Source organism: Crocodylus siamensis, chromosome 9 (assembly GCF_052110815.1).
Source record: "Crocodylus siamensis isolate JL-2025a chromosome 9, ASM5211081v1, whole genome shotgun sequence".
NCBI lineage: Eukaryota > Metazoa > Chordata > Crocodylia > Crocodylidae > Crocodylus > Crocodylus siamensis.
The window spans coordinates 69,667,487-69,683,673 of NC_143403.1; the positions used below are offsets into that span (position 1 = coordinate 69,667,487).

Sequence of the window (16,187 nt, forward strand, 5' to 3'; positions counted from 1 at the left end):
TTTACCTCATGACAGTGGAGATAGATCCTGACTCCAGGAGGGAAGTGACTGAGAAAGACTCAAAAGAGGAGGAGCTGGCCCCGCTCACCATGCTGCCTCTTCTGCTCGTGACCTTGAAGGAGCCAGAGACGACCTCGTCGTCGGAGGAGTTATCCTCGAAAGATCCCAGCACGAACTTGGCCATGCCTTGTCTTTTGAGCTGGGCCTGTCTTGGCTCCATCAGCTGCTCCTGCTCATCCCTGGAGCAGGACCTCGCTGGCTTTAGCTCTTTATTTAGGGAAGGAAGAGACCCGCGGGATAAAGGTCGCGTACCACTGTTGGCTGGAACTGCTGGGCCTGGTGAACCCGAGGGTGAAGGGACACTGGGAGGCTTGTCCTGCAAAGGCCTTTCCGCGGGTTGTTTACTGGCTTCCATGACCATCTCCTCCAAACCCAGCATGGTCCCAGCAGATGGTGGCTGGGTCACTGAGCTCTCCTGCGGTTCACGCGTTGATGCTTTCGACAGCTGCTCCTTGTTTTCAGAGACTGGTTGTGGTTCTGGACTTGATTGCTCCATCTCTGACCTGATCTGCTTCGGCGGGCGAGAATCTGCCACTTTGGTCCAAATGCACCATATCAAAATCAGCAAGGACAGCAGGGACAGCAGCACCATTCAGAAACCCTGGAAGAAGAAGAGATGAGTGATGACAACTGCATTTAAGCCTACCTCGGTGTGCTAATGTGTCACAGACAAGCACATTGCTCTACCAGAGAGAAATCAGACTTCGTCCTACATGCCACCGCTGGAGCAGACAATACTGCGGGACTTCTGTGATCGGGTCTGGTGTGACAGCTGGGAGCGTGATCAGAGCAGGAAGGACAGGCCTCCACTTCCCTTTCCCCAAGGCACAGATCTCTGACTTGTGAACACGATTCTCCATCACCTGTCAGCAGCGGGTGTTTCAGAGTAACGGAGCGCAGCAATCAGCAGCAGGTCTCTCCTCTCTCACTCACACACAAAGCAAAAGTAGACCATCCCTTAGGAGATGTCCTTCAACTACAGTTCTAACACACACTGCTCAAGTCAGACAGCAGTGACCTGCTTTATATTTTGTGCAACAAACCTTGTTTTGCCTGGTCCGGTATTCAGCACTGCACCGTACTGTAGCTAAACTGGAGATGCTGTTACAGCACGAGCTATTTTTACTCCCTGAAAGCCGAACCCTGGGAAGAGCTGGCTGGTGTTACACGCCGCACTTCTCAATGGTATGCCTAACACAAGTCAACAGTGGGGCTATTTGCACAGGAACATGACATGACTGCAATTTCATGCAAGTTTGAGAACATCAGGTGCACTTTCACTTGGACATCCAAAGTCAAGCTAAGTTTATAGAGACTGAAGAGATTTCTCTCCCTCTTACGGACACTGGGTAGATCAACTTTTATTTCTGTGTCTGTCTTCCCCCCACAGGTTCCCATACAGGTAGCATGGTGCTCTGGTCTTGCTTCACTTCCCAATGGTAGGCTGCTACAAAAGACCACCAGCAAACATTTCCCGGGGCTGCATTTACAAAGAGTGCTATCCCCCTGGACAGGAAAAAAAAAGAAGACCCCAGAAAATCAGCTCTCTCACTGCCTTTGAGAGCAGTAAGCACTAGAAGGACTTAGCAAATGCCAAACCAGTACCACTACTTCAGTATCAGAAGATTTCCTGGTAGATTTCCAGCTGGCATCTTGGTATCTGATATGGGACTGGTCCAAGGTTTTGGTGTTGACTGCTGTCTACCAGTAGGTTCATCAGCCACACACTGTTTGCTTTCCCAAAGGTTAAACCTCTCCCATAGTAAAACACTGCAAATCTCTTTTTAGAGACCTGGTTGAATGCTGCATCCTCCACAATGGTTTTGGTCCCTGATCCCTCGTGCCCCCTCTACACATTACAGCTTTACACAATCAGTGGGTCAACTGTGCAATGAACTGAGACCAGCCACCTGTGCAAAGCACCGTATACACCATAAAAAGCTAGACCTCGAAAACATGTGCTAACTTCAGCGCTCCAGCTTTAATATGCACATGCACCTGCAGCAGGGAATACATTGAGGGCTATCTGCCAGCCCTCCAGCAGCCCAAGAAGAAACCCTTACCCTAAAACTGACTTGAGCCCCAGGTTCATCCGCCTGAGCCAGCAGCACAAAGTATAGGAGAGCTATCCCCGCCACCCCTGTGCGAGCACAGAGCAGGCAAGCAGGACCCCGCTGCGCTGGAGCAGAGCCCAGGGTCTCCTGGGCAGCAGCAGCCACATGGGGTGGGGGGATCACCCTGGAGGTCCCGGGGGATGACTCTAGTACAGGCTTCTAATTCTTTCAGTGGCGCTGCTGACCAGAGCGCTCCCCCAGCTGCTCAGCAGCCTTCTCCCCACCTCCGACAGCCTGCCCCATGCACGTCTAGCTGTGCAAGAAGTCTGTGTTGCACAAGAAAAGCTGTACCAAGATTGGAATAGCATCTAGACATCCCTCCAGAGCACCAGAAACACCAGGGTGTCTCTCTGCATGCCTGCGGCTTGAATCCACCTATGTGTCGACATAGATTGGCTCGTTTGGTGGATGGCCCACCTTCTTCATAAGCAGTGTCAGGGAAGCAGGGGGAGAAAATGAAAGGGAGAAGGAAACCCCAGGCTCCTTGCACTATGGCAGGCAGTTGGGAGAAATGCAGTTGTGTGAACAGGTAGCAAACAACCAGCCGAGGGGACGGCAATCCTTTAAATACACAGCAGCTCTTCAAACACTTCCTATCTCTTCTGTCAAATCCTTGGCTGGGTCACTCTGCTCTTGGTGAGCGTCCAGCTCCTGCAGCATTATTGTTTCCTATGGGAACATTTCATCAGGTAGCAGTACACAAGTGCTATAAAAAAAGAGAGCGAGACATTGTGAGCAACCAGGGCCTGACCCATCTGCAGCAGACGCAGACCCCTGCACATGCCGGGGGCTGGAGCGTCGCATCAGCCGTTCAGGCAGCACAAAGCTTCCAGCTGCTAGAAGTACTGCAGGCAAAGGAGTCAGTCTGGAGTCAAAGCTAAATTGGATGCCCCCTTCGCTACAGAAGTGTGGCTCTGAACAACCCAAGAAGGTCCAGGGATACCCCTCACCATCTTTTTACCCTTGCCACCTTCCTCACTCCCTTTTCCAGGCCTTCAAGGGTCCTTCAGCTCCTCCTGGCTCATCCTCCATACAGTGACCCTCCCTCCCAGGCTCACAAATGCCTGGCAAAGAGCACCCCAATTCTAGGGTGCTCCTGAACAGGTCTTTTTGCTGAAGTCAGGCTTCTCACTGCTCTCCCACTGACCCTACAAGAGTGATCTGCTTCCTGGTGCCAGACCCTCTGTTTGGGACACCAGTGGAGACACGCAGGGCCTGGGAACTTCCCGTCTCCATAGGAGAGCTCCCTTCAGAAGAGGCAGGGAGGATGAGGCCCTTCCAGTCCGGGCTGCCCTGCTCCACAAAGAAGAGGAAAGAAACAGAGCAGGACTCGGTCTTTCTTTACCCCGTTGCCTTTTACTTTGTACCGTTCCAGACACTGCTGTTGGGGTTTGATTTCCTTCCCTGGCCCCTCAACTACAAGACAGAAAACAGCAGCGAGGTGCTATCAGTCTCCTGCCGTTTGTCCAACAAATGACGGCGGCAAGCCTGGGGGTTTATTTTTAGAAGACAGACAGATCCTGCAGAAGTACTCTGTGCAACCATGTGCCCTGACACGGTCCCTTGCGAGGGATCAGCTGACTGGGAAGGAACACCGTGTCCCCGGGCATCTGCGGGGTGGGCCGCCCTCCGCTCTGCTATGCTGTCTGGAACAGGGCGGAAATAAGTAGCAAGGGAGGCAGCGAGATTGCAGGCCCTGATCCCCCAAGCACCAGTGCACGTGCTTAGCTTCTCTGCCAGAGCTTGCAGAAAGGGGAGGATGGCATCGCCAGAACGGCCAAAGGACTCCTGCTGCATCTGCATCAAGCGTTGCTGCCCTCGCTAGTCCCAGCAGTCCCCAAGTGCAGGGGTCCTGAGGAACATCTGCCATCATATCTCAGACCTTACAACTCAGGTGGGATTTTAGATCCCTGCTGGCTGGTCGGTCGCTCTTTCACAAGCACCCAGCTCGACTTTTACCACCAGCGGCTTCCCTGCCGGATGCCGGCCTTGCCGCTCTCATGCGGGCCTCAGTTACCCCGAGAAGGCAACGTGCTGCCCAGAACGCCGAATCCTTACAACTCTGGGGAAACCAAAGCTGGTGCAGCCGCTCGGAGGCTGTGAGGGGCATCTTACTGGGAGCCCGTGATCCAGTTTTGCAGGATCCGCGCTGGCTGCATCTTGCTCTCCAGGTTGACACTCGAGTCTTCAGTACAGCCTGTAAAGCCCTCAAGACCATGCTATCTATTGGATCTCCCTGCACAGCTGGCATCAGCAGCTTGGATAGGGCCCATTGTAAAAGAGAGGGAACATGGCCGGGTCTTGTCCGTCGAGGTGCTGGTAATCTAGATGTCTCCAAACTAGCCCCAGTTTGATGGATGTCTGGGAGCACTATACAAGCCCCCTGTTGAAAGGGGAAAAGGATGTTCTCCCCACAAACTGCAGAGGCAGAAAGAAGTTCCCGCAGAACTAGCGCCCTGAAACTCACCATGGAGAAATCAAACACACGCCTGAGTATTTACAGGATCAAGGGAGGGGAGACAAATCCAACGTACAGATCACAAACATCATAAAACGGGGGACTGCATACAACTGAGACGCATGACCCAGTCAACACTGCGGTCCTACAACTGAAAACATAGCCAGCTTCTATCTATTCAGAGCTGATTTTTAAAAAGCCATTTAGTGAGCATTTCGATCACTCCTCATTTGCTTTTTAGACAGCTTGGACGAGGTAAAAAGCAAGGAGCTGTTCTGAGAGGTTTATCATTTATACTGTGCTAAAATGACAGTAAGGAAGAACAAGTAGGTCTTGTTTGCAGTTCTCCAGCATTTCAAGCAGCCCATTACCATTGATAAACATGCTATTTCTCTATGCAGATGTGTTGCATCTCTGCATTAGAGGGGCAACAAGTTAACTGCAGATAATCCACTTACCATCTTCTTCGGGCTCTGGGATCTTCTTAAGTGCTCCTTCCTTTTATGTCCTCCATAGGTTGCTTTCAGCATTGAAAAGTTCCCAAGGACTAAATATTTAACACGCCTCGTCAGCCCCGCAGACTGGCAGCTAAGTGTTGACGACTCTGCTTATTGCACTAGGCACGGGTTACGGTGACAAACATCAACTTCAAATCAACCTGCGGTATAAAAAATACTTTATTAGCCTCCAATCTTGGCACCTCTGAATATAGCTAACACCCTTCTAGTCAGAACAAGGCAGTGCTGCATTAAAGTCGCCGAGGCAGTTCCTGACTTTCCTAATGGGAGATAACTCCAGGGGCTTTACAGTGTTTCCCGGGCCGGCTCGAATCGTAGTGCTATGCTAGCTATCCAAGCAGCTACAGGCTACGAAGGACGTGAAAACCCGCAGCCAGGCACCCAAACTGCCTTCACAGCGACAACGGTCTCAGCCAGCCCTGAGCAGCCCCTAAGCAAAGCCACACGCACGAAGAAGACGACTTACTTTGAAAGCCCACCAGTCATCAGGGTGCGCAAGGGGGTGAAGATATCAATTGCCAACTGACTCCCCTGCTTGGCTTCATGCTGCACGTGCTTTTGCTAAATTCAGGTTATCATATTTGTGGCACTTAGTGAAAATACCTTCCCGTTATTTTGCCTAGATAACCTTGGCAGCTGTAAAGGTTAACTAAGCAAGCAGATGTGGGGAATGACTCCTTTAGATCAACATTAGAGGGTTGCTGCCCTGCAGACAAAAAAGGGATTGCTCGATTTATACGGAACAAAGGTCAGCCTCTGCTCCAGGATGAACAACTGCGGGCGGCGGAGAAAGCCAGGCACACATACCTTCCACTGCAGCCCACGATAAGCCTGGATAATAACCAGAGACTGAGCTAACATGGAAAGTTTTACTTAAAAAAACCCCCACACAAAACCCCAAAAACATTTGTCTTGTGTGGGGAAGAAAACAATACTGGCAGCAATCCAATAAAGCAGCCTGGCAGCATTAAAAAGCGGGTTAAAAATAGGCCATTAAAAAAACTGAAATAAGTCAAAGACAACTATTTTTACTTCTGAAGTGTCAGACGTGCGGGTGCTGGGGTCTGCGGACTAGTGCTGCCGGGCTGAGGCGGAAATCAGATCTTACGAGCAGGGCCCGGTTTGCGTGCTGCATCTGCGCCCTGAGTGCCGCGGGGAGGGACAGCATGGAAAGGGCAGCTAAGCAACAAAATTTAGCAGAGCCACATCACATCAAGAACGAGAGTTTTTGCGGGGCTCTTCTCAGTTTTTTCTGTACCCAAGCCAGGAGCTCCCAGCTGATGCCCCCCCCTTGCTGATGTCCACGTGCAGATGACACCTCATCTAAGCCTATCGTTCTGGCAGGACGCTGGTCGGTGGCTACCCCAGAAACCCCCTTGCACAAGACCCCCCGGCACAAACTGTTGGTTGGGCTTTTGGAGATGAGAGTCTCCCTCCGGGGACGGGGCAGCTGTGCCACTCTTTAAGGGTGCCAGGCAAGGCTTCCCAGCATGGTAGCACGTGTTCTCTCTCCCGAAGAGGAGGAAGAAACCCTGGGAAGTGAGGAGCCCTTTCTAAAGCAAGGAATAAGTGCTGGCACCTACCACCCTCCAGAGGGGAAAATCCTGCGTCAGATCCTGGGCATGAATTTGCACCGGCCACCTTCACTGCAAACCAACCCCCCCGGGACAAGACTAGAGAAGGGCTGCAAGCTGTCCCAAGCCCGGGAGGAGAGGCGCGCAGGTGCCCGCCGCGGGGCACAAACCTCGAAGAAGGCGGAAGGGGGCGAGGGAGGCGTCCCAGCCCCGGAGGCAGGAAGGGCCTGCCTGGCCGCAGCCGGCTGCAAAGCTCGCCTTTGCCCGCTCCGGGTTAACGAGAGAGCTGCGGGCTGCGCGAGCCCTTCTCTCCACGCAGCCGTGCTCTGCCGCGGGCCGCCCGAGCCCTTCCCGAGGGCGGGCCTTGGCCCCCTAGCAGCAGGGGCCCGGGCCGGCGCGGCGCGCACGTGGCAGGCTCCCGCGCCGCCGTTGCCGGGGGAACGCCGGCCGGGGACCCCCTCCGCCGCGGCGCGGGCCGGGCTCCGCGCGAGCCGCGCGCTCGGCACCGAGGCCTCTCCGCCGGGGGTCCTTCCAGGGCAGGAGCCGCGAGATCCGCCCGGAGATCTCCAGGAGCGAGCTGCGGTGATTTGAACGACAGCCCCCGGCTCCGTTTTACCCGTGAGATCGAGGCACAGGTCTCCAGAACGGGTCCGTAGTGATTTAAGCCAGCGCATCGGCGCCTCCAGCCCCTTTTCAGCTACAGAAAAGAGAAGAGCAGGGATGGGGTTTTTTTGCCAACAGCACATCTCCAGCTTTGTCTTATTGTTAGAAATGGAGTATCGTTAGAAATGCACAGCTTGCGTCTTGCACCCGATAAGAAACACTGCCAAGGACTTTGTTCTTTGCCCAGCCTTGCCCCAGCTTTTCTTATACTAAATCGCAGACTCTCCCCCAGCTTCTCCCTAGCCTTTCTCATGCAGATCACAGAAGCTGGAATTCAACTGACTGTGTCCTTGAAAGGGGGCGGGGGGGGGGCTTTGAACTCTTGGTGACCTATAGTAGTCTCTGAGCATGCTTAATTAGCTGATGCATATTTACCTCTCCGCCCTGCAAACTTAAGTAGTTAATTATACTATACATGCGATGTATGTAGTGATGTAACCACATGTATGCTTGTATGAAACGGAAGTGAGCTGTAAGAGTTCCTGTTTCTGCACCCGTGCCCAGGAGGAAAAAGAGAAATACAGCCTGCAAAATTCCTCGGGGGGTTCAGAGTAATCTGAGTTTTTGACTCTGCTCTGACCCTATTTGCAAATACACCTTTTGTGCCATCTAATGAGCGTGTGTCTGTGATTTTGGTGGCCTCCAGAGAAACGAACCGCTTTACGCATCATTATGAACCGGCTTGCAAAGCTCCCTAATGGCAGGCGGCACCCTTGGAAAAGATCTAAAAGTGCCCCAGGGTGCTGCAGTGCCCGGGTGAGGACTACTGCTTTATGTCAAGATCTCTGCCACAGAAAGAATTGCTTTTTCTGTAGTCAGCCCCCACACCAAGGAAAACTTTGTCTTCTGTTCAGGAGCACTTGAGGGTCTATTGACATTTAATAAAGCAGGTTGGCTGCTCGTGGTAGGCTGGGGCGAGATCAGGGTTGCAGTTTAGATCACGGATTTGTACAGGGTGGCTTGGATAGGGATGATCCTGCCTCCGGCAGGGGTTGCAGTAGATGATCTCTGGGGTCTTTTTTCTACCTTGCCTTCTCTAGGATGAGCTGCCTATTGCCAAGGGGTGCCCCGCATCTGCTGAGGGGTGGCACCAGCCTGAAAAAGGTGGAGAGAACCACTGATTTAGGGAATACTCTAGTTCCCCTGCTTTACCTGTAGCAGGCTCAGGTGTTAGGTTTTGTTTGGCTACATTTCATAGTAGCCTCGCCAACAAAAGCCAGACTGAAAGACTGTGAGCTGGATTGATTTTTTGTCCCTAAAACACAAAAAAGCACAGCACATGTTGAAAGAAGGGATTAGTAGAAAGGCAAAATGTAACAGAAGACCCTGTACTCCATCTAAAGGAAGATGATTGTTTTCCAAGTTTTTTTTATATTTGCGGTAACAGAATGTCTTATTTTTGGTAAGAAGAACTTGACGCAGGCAAGCTGAATAAAAAATTCCAGTACAAAAGTCACAAAGACAGTAGTCATTTATTTAAAAACAAAATAAAACAACAAGCTCCCTTTGCACAGCATATACTAAGAAAAACAGAACTTTTTCATTTTTGCTAGTGTTACCTACTAAAACAAAGATTCAAAAATAGCTTCTTATAGAGGGACTAAAATGTACTAGTATGGCATCAAAAGAAGTCGTGCAGCTCCACAGAAAGGCAAAAACAACTCTTTCTTCTAATTAATGAGAGCTAACAGAGGTATTACTGACCATTCAGCAATACTGGAAACCTGAGAATCAATATTTTTACTATTGACACAAGTGAAAGTTCTGCCATTTGCTCTGCAAGAGCAGAATCGATCGCCTCAACAGATCTTCGGGAAGCGTTTGCTGCATCGGTTCATGCAGGCATTCACGTGATAAAGTAAGAGACTTCAATAATCTGCTCTGAACTAGCTGACCCACCCTCCTGCAGATTTTAGTGAAGCAAGCCTTCTCCCACATTGAAAACAACTCAAATTTTAACTGAGCAAGATCTGATGGCTCTCCATCCATACATGCAAACCCATTTCTCAAACCAGCAAGATGTTGAACGATGACTTTGAACAAATTTCCACCACCCTTTGTAACATGCTGCCGAATAGCAGGTTCCCCTAAAACCTCACACCATTTGAGTGAAAAACTGGCATTGCTGCTGGAAGAGAGGCAAACATAGGAAAGAAAGTAGAAAAGCAAAACACAGAAAAACACTTATGCTCTTTCAGGACCAGGCAGGATTTTTTTTTGACTATGCAAAAGCTAGGCTCAAATCTACATGCAGGGAGTTCTAGTTTTATTGCAGATTAAGGAGGTCTTCTCATTCCCTTCCCCCAGCTGTGGCCTAAAAGGGGTTGTAACTCTCTTACTAAATCATTCTGTAGTTCAGTCATTGTCACCAAGTGTGTACACAGGTGACGAACACACCAACTGATCTCAGAATATTCACCAGTCAAGGTTTTGTGGCAATTAAAAGGATGCAACTGTCAATTTCCCTTGGAATATTAAACAAGTGCACTCTGCATGTAACCCCCCCCCACCCCACACACACACCTATTCAAATGTTTGATTAATTTCCCTGAAGGGACAGAGATTCCTCAAGGAATTCAGACGTATACTTAAAAACATCACAGATCCTGTCAAACTTCCTGAGAAAGAATAAATGTTATCACTTTCAAGATGTTGGCATATTTCCAATCAGAAGACACAGATTATAGCAACAACAACAAAAAGGCTTTTTTCAGCTTCTCCTGCTAAAAAAGGTGCTTCTCTCCCTCCCGAAACCTAAAACATGGATTTCCAAACAGGGAAGCAAGGAAAAATATTGCTGAGATGGCTTTCACCTGCAGGAGTCAAAATGCTGATGGGTTTAAACATACAAGAATCCCAACCAGTTCATAAAAAAAAGGCCTGAATACAGCCCTATTAGGTCAATGAGCCACTATTAACACACCCTTCAGTGTTTTCCTGGTTCAAGACTGAATTCAGATTTCTGCTAAACAGCAGTCCAAAAACTGGTGCTTCACATTGAATTCAAGTTTGCTCACTCATACAGTACATAAAACTAGATATTAAAGAACTGGAACTTCTTTGCATTAGCCCCTTCCGTTTATCCAACAGAGCAGCATCCAAAAAAAGATTCTCAGGCTAGAATGACCCTAGAAAACAGATACTGATTGACATCACCAAGCCTCCCGTCCCCCAAGTTCACGCTTGCAGCTTAGAGCGCTCGCCAGTCAATAGGCTTCTTGCCAGACATCTTCAGCAATTCGTTTGTCTTGGAGAAGTGACGGCAGCCGAAGAAGCCTCTGTACACAGACAGCGGAGAGGGGTGGGCTGTCTGCAGGATGTGGTGGCGTTTCTGGAAGAGGTTGGAGATGGTACAAAACTGTTAAATCCGGCACATTCATCTTCGCAGCTTTCGGATGCAGGCTGCCTCACTGCACTGTTACCAAAGATGGACACTTTCATTTCTGCCCTAAAAACTAGGCTCTCTGTGCTCAGTAAGCAACTGCACTTCTAATGACCATCATACGGGTGAGATAAGATAGACGTCAGGATGCAGAGGCTTTTTATAGAGTAATACATTACTTTGCCTTCCTTCCAAGGCTGTCTTAGAAGAGAGAGAGGCCACAGAATTGGTCAAGCTCAGCCTGTCTCAAGATCCTAGATGCCTATGCACTTAATTTTGTAATATGCCGCAGCAGGCTCTTTTTTCCCCACCATGTAAGGGACCAAAAGTCCTACATGTAGCGTGTTCTACAGAAACACCCTTTCCCCTAATGAAAAAAGACCAGAGCATTAAGTCATACCCTGTCAATGGAGCTCCCTTTCTTCTGTGCGTAAGATCCCCACAGCATGAAGACAAGTCCATCCAAATTCTCATTCAGCCAGGACACCACTGCATCGGTGAACTGCTCCCAGCCCCTCTCCCTATGGGAAGTAGCTTGGTGTGCTCGGACCGTGAGGACAGCATTGAGCAGAAGTACCCCTACTCACAAAGGGGATAGCCGCACGTTAACACAGGCACAAAGAAAGCACAGCACAGTTTACCCAGTTTTAATCTCTCGTCCTGTTTGTCTCCTGATAAGAAAGTCACTTGAATGTTTTGGGGTTTTTTTAATGTTATTCTCAAGGGGACAGGTAAATGGCAGATACCAAGAATGGAGTTCAAACAATCCATTCGTAGAAGAAAGAAAACAACAGGCCATGGAGAAATTAGTTTAAAGAAATAGGCACCTGATGTAAAGAGCTTCTAGATAGCAAGCCTACATAAGTAAATCTGTCAAGAGATTGCTGAGTCAATACAATTAATACTACATGGAGATCACATTAAGTCCAAGGCAAAAATTACCGCCCAGAGCCATCGGTGCATTGTAACATGATGAGTCATTAAAATTAAGCTGTATGCTTTTTTAATGAATGGCTTTAGCCTTACAAAATGTATAACCCTTCAGGCATGTCAGCTCATACTCGTCATTATACGTGGAAAAAAACAATAAACACCGATTCACTGACCAATCAGAACTATTCACCCAAATAAGGAAAATTTTGCCAGGCTTGTAGGAGAATGCATCTATTTATAGTATCTTAAGAATACAAAAAATAAGAGACTTTTCAGTTTAAGAAAGGACCAACACTGTGTGTATGCTAGAGAGAGAAAATAGATGGGCAAGTTCACAGACTTATGATTGATTAAGAATGTGCTTAGGAACATGCTCAATATTTACATGCTTCAGTTCACTGCTCTTTAACCCTTTTATGAATATTAAAAGGCCATGTTCAGTTGTGCTTTTTAAACAGATCTGAGTCAAGCACTTTGGAAAACATCAGCATCTCTACTTCAACACGGCTGCAACCACCCACTCATTGAAGACAAGAGATTCCCCATCTTGCAAAAATCAGAAGGGCAAAATTGATGGACTACCTTGCTTGGCCCATCCAGTTAGGTCCCCGTGGCCGGGATGGGTGAAGTCCTCAATATCAGTTGAAAGCTCCTTGTAAATATTTTCCAAACTGCAAAAACAAAAACCATTGGAAAAAAAAAAAGTGATGATTTCCACAAGCAAAAATTCTCTGAAAGATGCTAAAACGTTAGATTGTTTTTCTACACTTCCCAACTGTAACATACTGATCTTAGCACCCCGGACGTTTCTCCCAGCTCCCATTTAGCAGAAAGTTAATAGTCCTCAGGATCTAGCCTACATTTCAGACAATCCAAAGTCCCTGATGTCGCAAACCTTTATGTAAGTACCAAACTAAGCTTGCGACTGCTCCGGCTCAAGCCAACAGAAACGTGCGCAGCACAGACTTGCAGGCCTGGCACTAAACAGATTCCATTCTGCAAGAACAGAGCTGGAGATTAAGTAAATTCAAATTCAAGCAGGTGCAATTAAAAAAAAAAGCATATACACATCAAGATGACAGCTGTACTTCCATGGGTCAAACTACAGGCTTTTTCTTCTCCAGCATCCCCATATTATAGCTGTATCTGCATGGACAAAACCCACTGTTGCCAGATTAGACTTGGGTCTTTGGAATATGCAGTCCGTTACAAAGATCCTATCACAGCAAGTCACATACTAAATTACCTCAATGGCAGTCAAAGACACAAAACCTTGACCAGTTTGCGATTATGGCTATAATAACCTAGCTCAGCAGCAAGGGTGATGTTCAGGATAGAAAAAGCATAATCCTACCTGGGTGGAGGTGGAACAGGCTTCTGAACACTAAAGCAGAGTCCATGAGCTTGGTTGGGTCCGTGGTAAGGATCTTGCCCCAAGATGACAACTTTTACCTGAACACAGACGCTAGTTAGCACTGAGAACACAGCAGCATTTCTTCAATACCCAATTTCACAACAATGTCCAAAGTGTACAGTATGTCACGACAGAATTCCTATAATCTAGAGCAAGCAGAGCTACAGATAACTAAACAAACAGGCATCTCAAATCCCCCTAACACCAGAAGTTACAGCACTGCCTGCCTAATGAATAAGTTTTGAAGTAAGTTTATTTTCGAAGCTTGAAGAAGCAGCATCACCAAAAATTTCTATGACAAACATGGAAATGAGTCAACAGTTCAGTGATCTTATAAGATTTCCACATTTTAAGGTTTGATTAACACTTTTTTCAGACAGATAAATTTATTCCAGATGATGTGCCAGCTGCTAGCTGGCAGCTCAGGCATTTAGGAAGGTACTACCCTAAAATCTTGCACCTGAACCTTCACGGTTGAATGTGTCAGGTACATGATCTTAAAAAGCAAAATACACAAAGTCTGCGACTGCTACATCTGAAAGCGCAGGGGGCAGGTCAAGAAACACAGGTGAAGAGGCCAGTGACAGCACTATCTTGCCACAAGCCACAAACCCCCATTTCAATATCTGAGGAAGGGAAACAGGCTGAATCCTACAGATGGGACAGGAGATAAAACAACGTTGGCATCATCAGGAAGTCGGATTTAAGAGAAGAGCTGCTTAACCTGTAGGCCACATCCAGCCCGTAAGGCCATGTCATTTAGGCCATGTGTTTCCCCACAGGTCTGAAAATTTGGCAATGGGGGAACAGTGGCAGCATTGACTGCAGCTCCCTTTGCCACCACATTTCCAGACCTGTGAGGAGTCTTGCAGGTTGGATGACACAGCCTTACAGGTTAGATCATGCCAGTTTAGGGCCAGATCCAGGCATGGTGTTGGGCCAACATGCAGTCAGGCCAGCAGGCCTAATAGACACACCCACGCACCAATCCCAGGTACCAAATCCAGCACAGGGGTTGGCCTCACGCCACTCGTCCAAGGCTGGATCAGAACGTGGCAGCTGGGCCTAGCACCGTGTCTGAACCTCGGACGTTTAGCCCGGCCTCCCTGCTGCACTCACATCTTTGATGTCACACATCTGCGTCCAAGTGAAGACTTGATCTGGGGGCGGGTAAACCGTGTGACGCTGCCGCTCCTCTGCCACAAATGCCATGAGCTGGAGAGAGAAAAAGGAAGTGAAGAAGTTAGAGGCGGTTCAGTGGCAGGCAACAAAGATGATAAAGGGCTATTCACAGATTGTATGGGCTGGATGGGACCTTGCAAGGTCGTCGGGTCCAGCCCCCTGCACCAGGCAGCAAAGACAACTGGGGTCAGGCTTGGAAAACAAGTCATATGAGGACAGACCGAAGGAGCTGGGCATGTTCAGCTTGCTGGAAAACGCTTAAAAAAGGACACGGTAGCAGTCTTCAAATACGTAAAGGGCTGCCACATAGAAGAGGGAAAGCACCTGTTCTCTCTTGCTGCAGAGAACAAGATAGGCACCACTCAACACTGCAGTAAAATAAGCCTATATGGGCCACCCAGAAGAACTTCTTCACTGTGAAGAGCCATGAGGCAGAGAACCAGACGCCCCAGGGAGAAACTGTGGACTCTCCGTCACTGGAGACGTTCAAGAGGAGACTGGGAGGCTGCTGATCAAAGACGATTAAGGCATAGCAATGTGACCAGGGAGCCTGGTTTGCTCCGATTTTAAAAAAAAATCTCCAATTTTTGGTTACCCCAAATCCACATTTTTCCATGATTAAAATGAAAGCCCAACGTATACACATCTATGTATTAGTAGCATTTCATTTAAATCACAGAAAACTGTGGATTTGGAGTCACGTTAACTGAAAATTGGGATTTTTTTTTAAATTAAAAAAAAAACAAAAAACCCCCAGAATCCCTGGGGTGAGGGCTGTATTTTTACTATGGGGATTTCCCTCCCTTCCTGCTACTGTCATTGGGGTTTTTCAGCCTCTCTCAGAGGCGCAGGGCAGGCCTGGCTGGGCACTGATGGGGCTGGGCCAATACTCCTGCGGGGAGGATCCCGGCTAGAGGGTCTCGCCCATGTGCTCGGGGTCAGACCGATGTGACTCCTGGGGGCTGGGAGGAGTTTCAGCCCCTGCTCAGATCGGTGCAGACTGGGGGGTCGCGAGGAGCTCAGCCCGGGGCTGGCGGCTGACCTGGGCGAAGTAGGGCCGGGCGAACTCCGCCGCCAGCGGCCGCCTCCAGCTGTCCGCGAAGCCCGGGGGCGCGGTGCGCGCCGCCAGCCGCTGCAGGGCCGCTTCCTTGTTCCTGCGGATCCGCTCCAGCTGCTCCGGGCTCAGCGATGGGCAGCGCGGCCAGGCCGCGCCCGAGTCATCCCCCGTCGACCGCAGCCGCTTGGCGGAGCAACTCTGCGGGACAACGAACAGCCGGTGAACGGCCGGGCAGCGGCGCAGGACGGCCACCAGCGCCATGCCGGGGCCCGCGCACGCACGCGGCCATTTCGCGGCAAAACACCGCTTCCACCCCCACGTGACGCCGCCGCGCCCTGCCCATTGGGCAGCCGGCCGCGAGAGCCCGTCCCCCACTCCTCAATTGGCTATGGCAGAGCCCGCGCCTCTCCCCATTGGACGCCTGGAAGGCGGGCTCCCTTCCCTCCGATTGGGAGGGCGGGAGGGAGGGACGCTCCTGATTGGCCGCATCTCCTCCCAGTGTCACCTTGCCGCGGGGCCCCGCCCTCCTCGCTCTCCTATTGGCCGGAGAGGAAGGCTGGCCCCACCCTCAAACAGGCACCGCGTGAGCGGTGGGGGGGAGGGCAGATACTACCCCCCCACACATTCCCCCCGTGATACCTGAGTGTCGCCGCCCGGCTCCGGGGAGCGGTCGCGCTTCGGCGGTGGCGTGGAGCTGAAGAACGAGTGCAGCGTCTTCTGCCCGATCATGGTGGCGGCTCTGCCCCCCTCCCGTCCCTCCCCTCAGCCCCTCACAGCGCCCGGCTCCTGCCGCCCCGGGAGATGGAATTTGGCGCCAAACGTCTGCGCATGC

General features: G+C 50.1%; 2 protein-coding genes across 9 annotated transcripts in view; both read right to left on the reverse strand.

The window, feature by feature from the left end:
- Positions 1 to 7,222, reverse strand: part of ACACB (acetyl-CoA carboxylase beta) — a 63,000-nt gene extending 55,778 nt beyond the window's left edge. The window contains exons 1-3 of one of the 8 annotated variants that reach the window (XM_090062818.1): positions 6,895 to 7,222; positions 5,091 to 5,290; positions 6 to 661 (exon numbers count right to left, since the gene is read on the reverse strand). In XM_090062818.1, the coding sequence (XP_089918944.1) occupies positions 6 to 652 (647 nt within the window). In that variant the 5' untranslated portion in view covers positions 653 to 661; positions 5,091 to 5,290; positions 6,895 to 7,222. The other 7 variants (XM_090062817.1, XM_090062819.1, XM_090062822.1 and 4 more) reach the window with 7 other exon arrangements.
- A 1,618-nt stretch (positions 7,223 to 8,840) lies between these two features.
- On the reverse strand, positions 8,841 to 16,157 carry UNG (uracil DNA glycosylase). Its single transcript, XM_090063181.1, has 7 exons — positions 15,995 to 16,157; positions 15,341 to 15,553; positions 14,236 to 14,331; positions 13,057 to 13,154; positions 12,285 to 12,373; positions 11,170 to 11,348; positions 8,841 to 10,718 (listed from the first exon to the last, which is right to left on the reverse strand). Exons 1-7 carry the CDS (start codon positions 16,082 to 16,084, stop codon positions 10,578 to 10,580), a joined length of 906 nt encoding a protein of 301 aa, XP_089919307.1. The 5' UTR covers positions 16,085 to 16,157; the 3' UTR covers positions 8,841 to 10,577.
- Between the last annotated feature and the right edge of the window lie 30 nt (positions 16,158 to 16,187).

What these genes read in the sequence shown, in the direction of transcription:
- UNG (XM_090063181.1), bottom strand. Translation starts at nt 16,084, where the DNA reads ATGATCGGGCAGAAGACGCTGCACTCGTTCTTCAGCTCCACGCCACCG. An exon ending in CCCGGCCCTACTTCGCCCAG is followed by an intron (nt 14,332 to 15,340) that starts GTCAGCCGCCAG and finishes TTCTCTCTCCAG; the next exon opens with CTCATGGCATTTGTGGCAGA. An exon ending in CCTGTTCCACCTCCACCCAG is followed by an intron (nt 12,374 to 13,056) that starts GTAGGATTATGC and finishes TTGTTTTTGCAG; the next exon opens with TTTGGAAAATATTTACAAGG.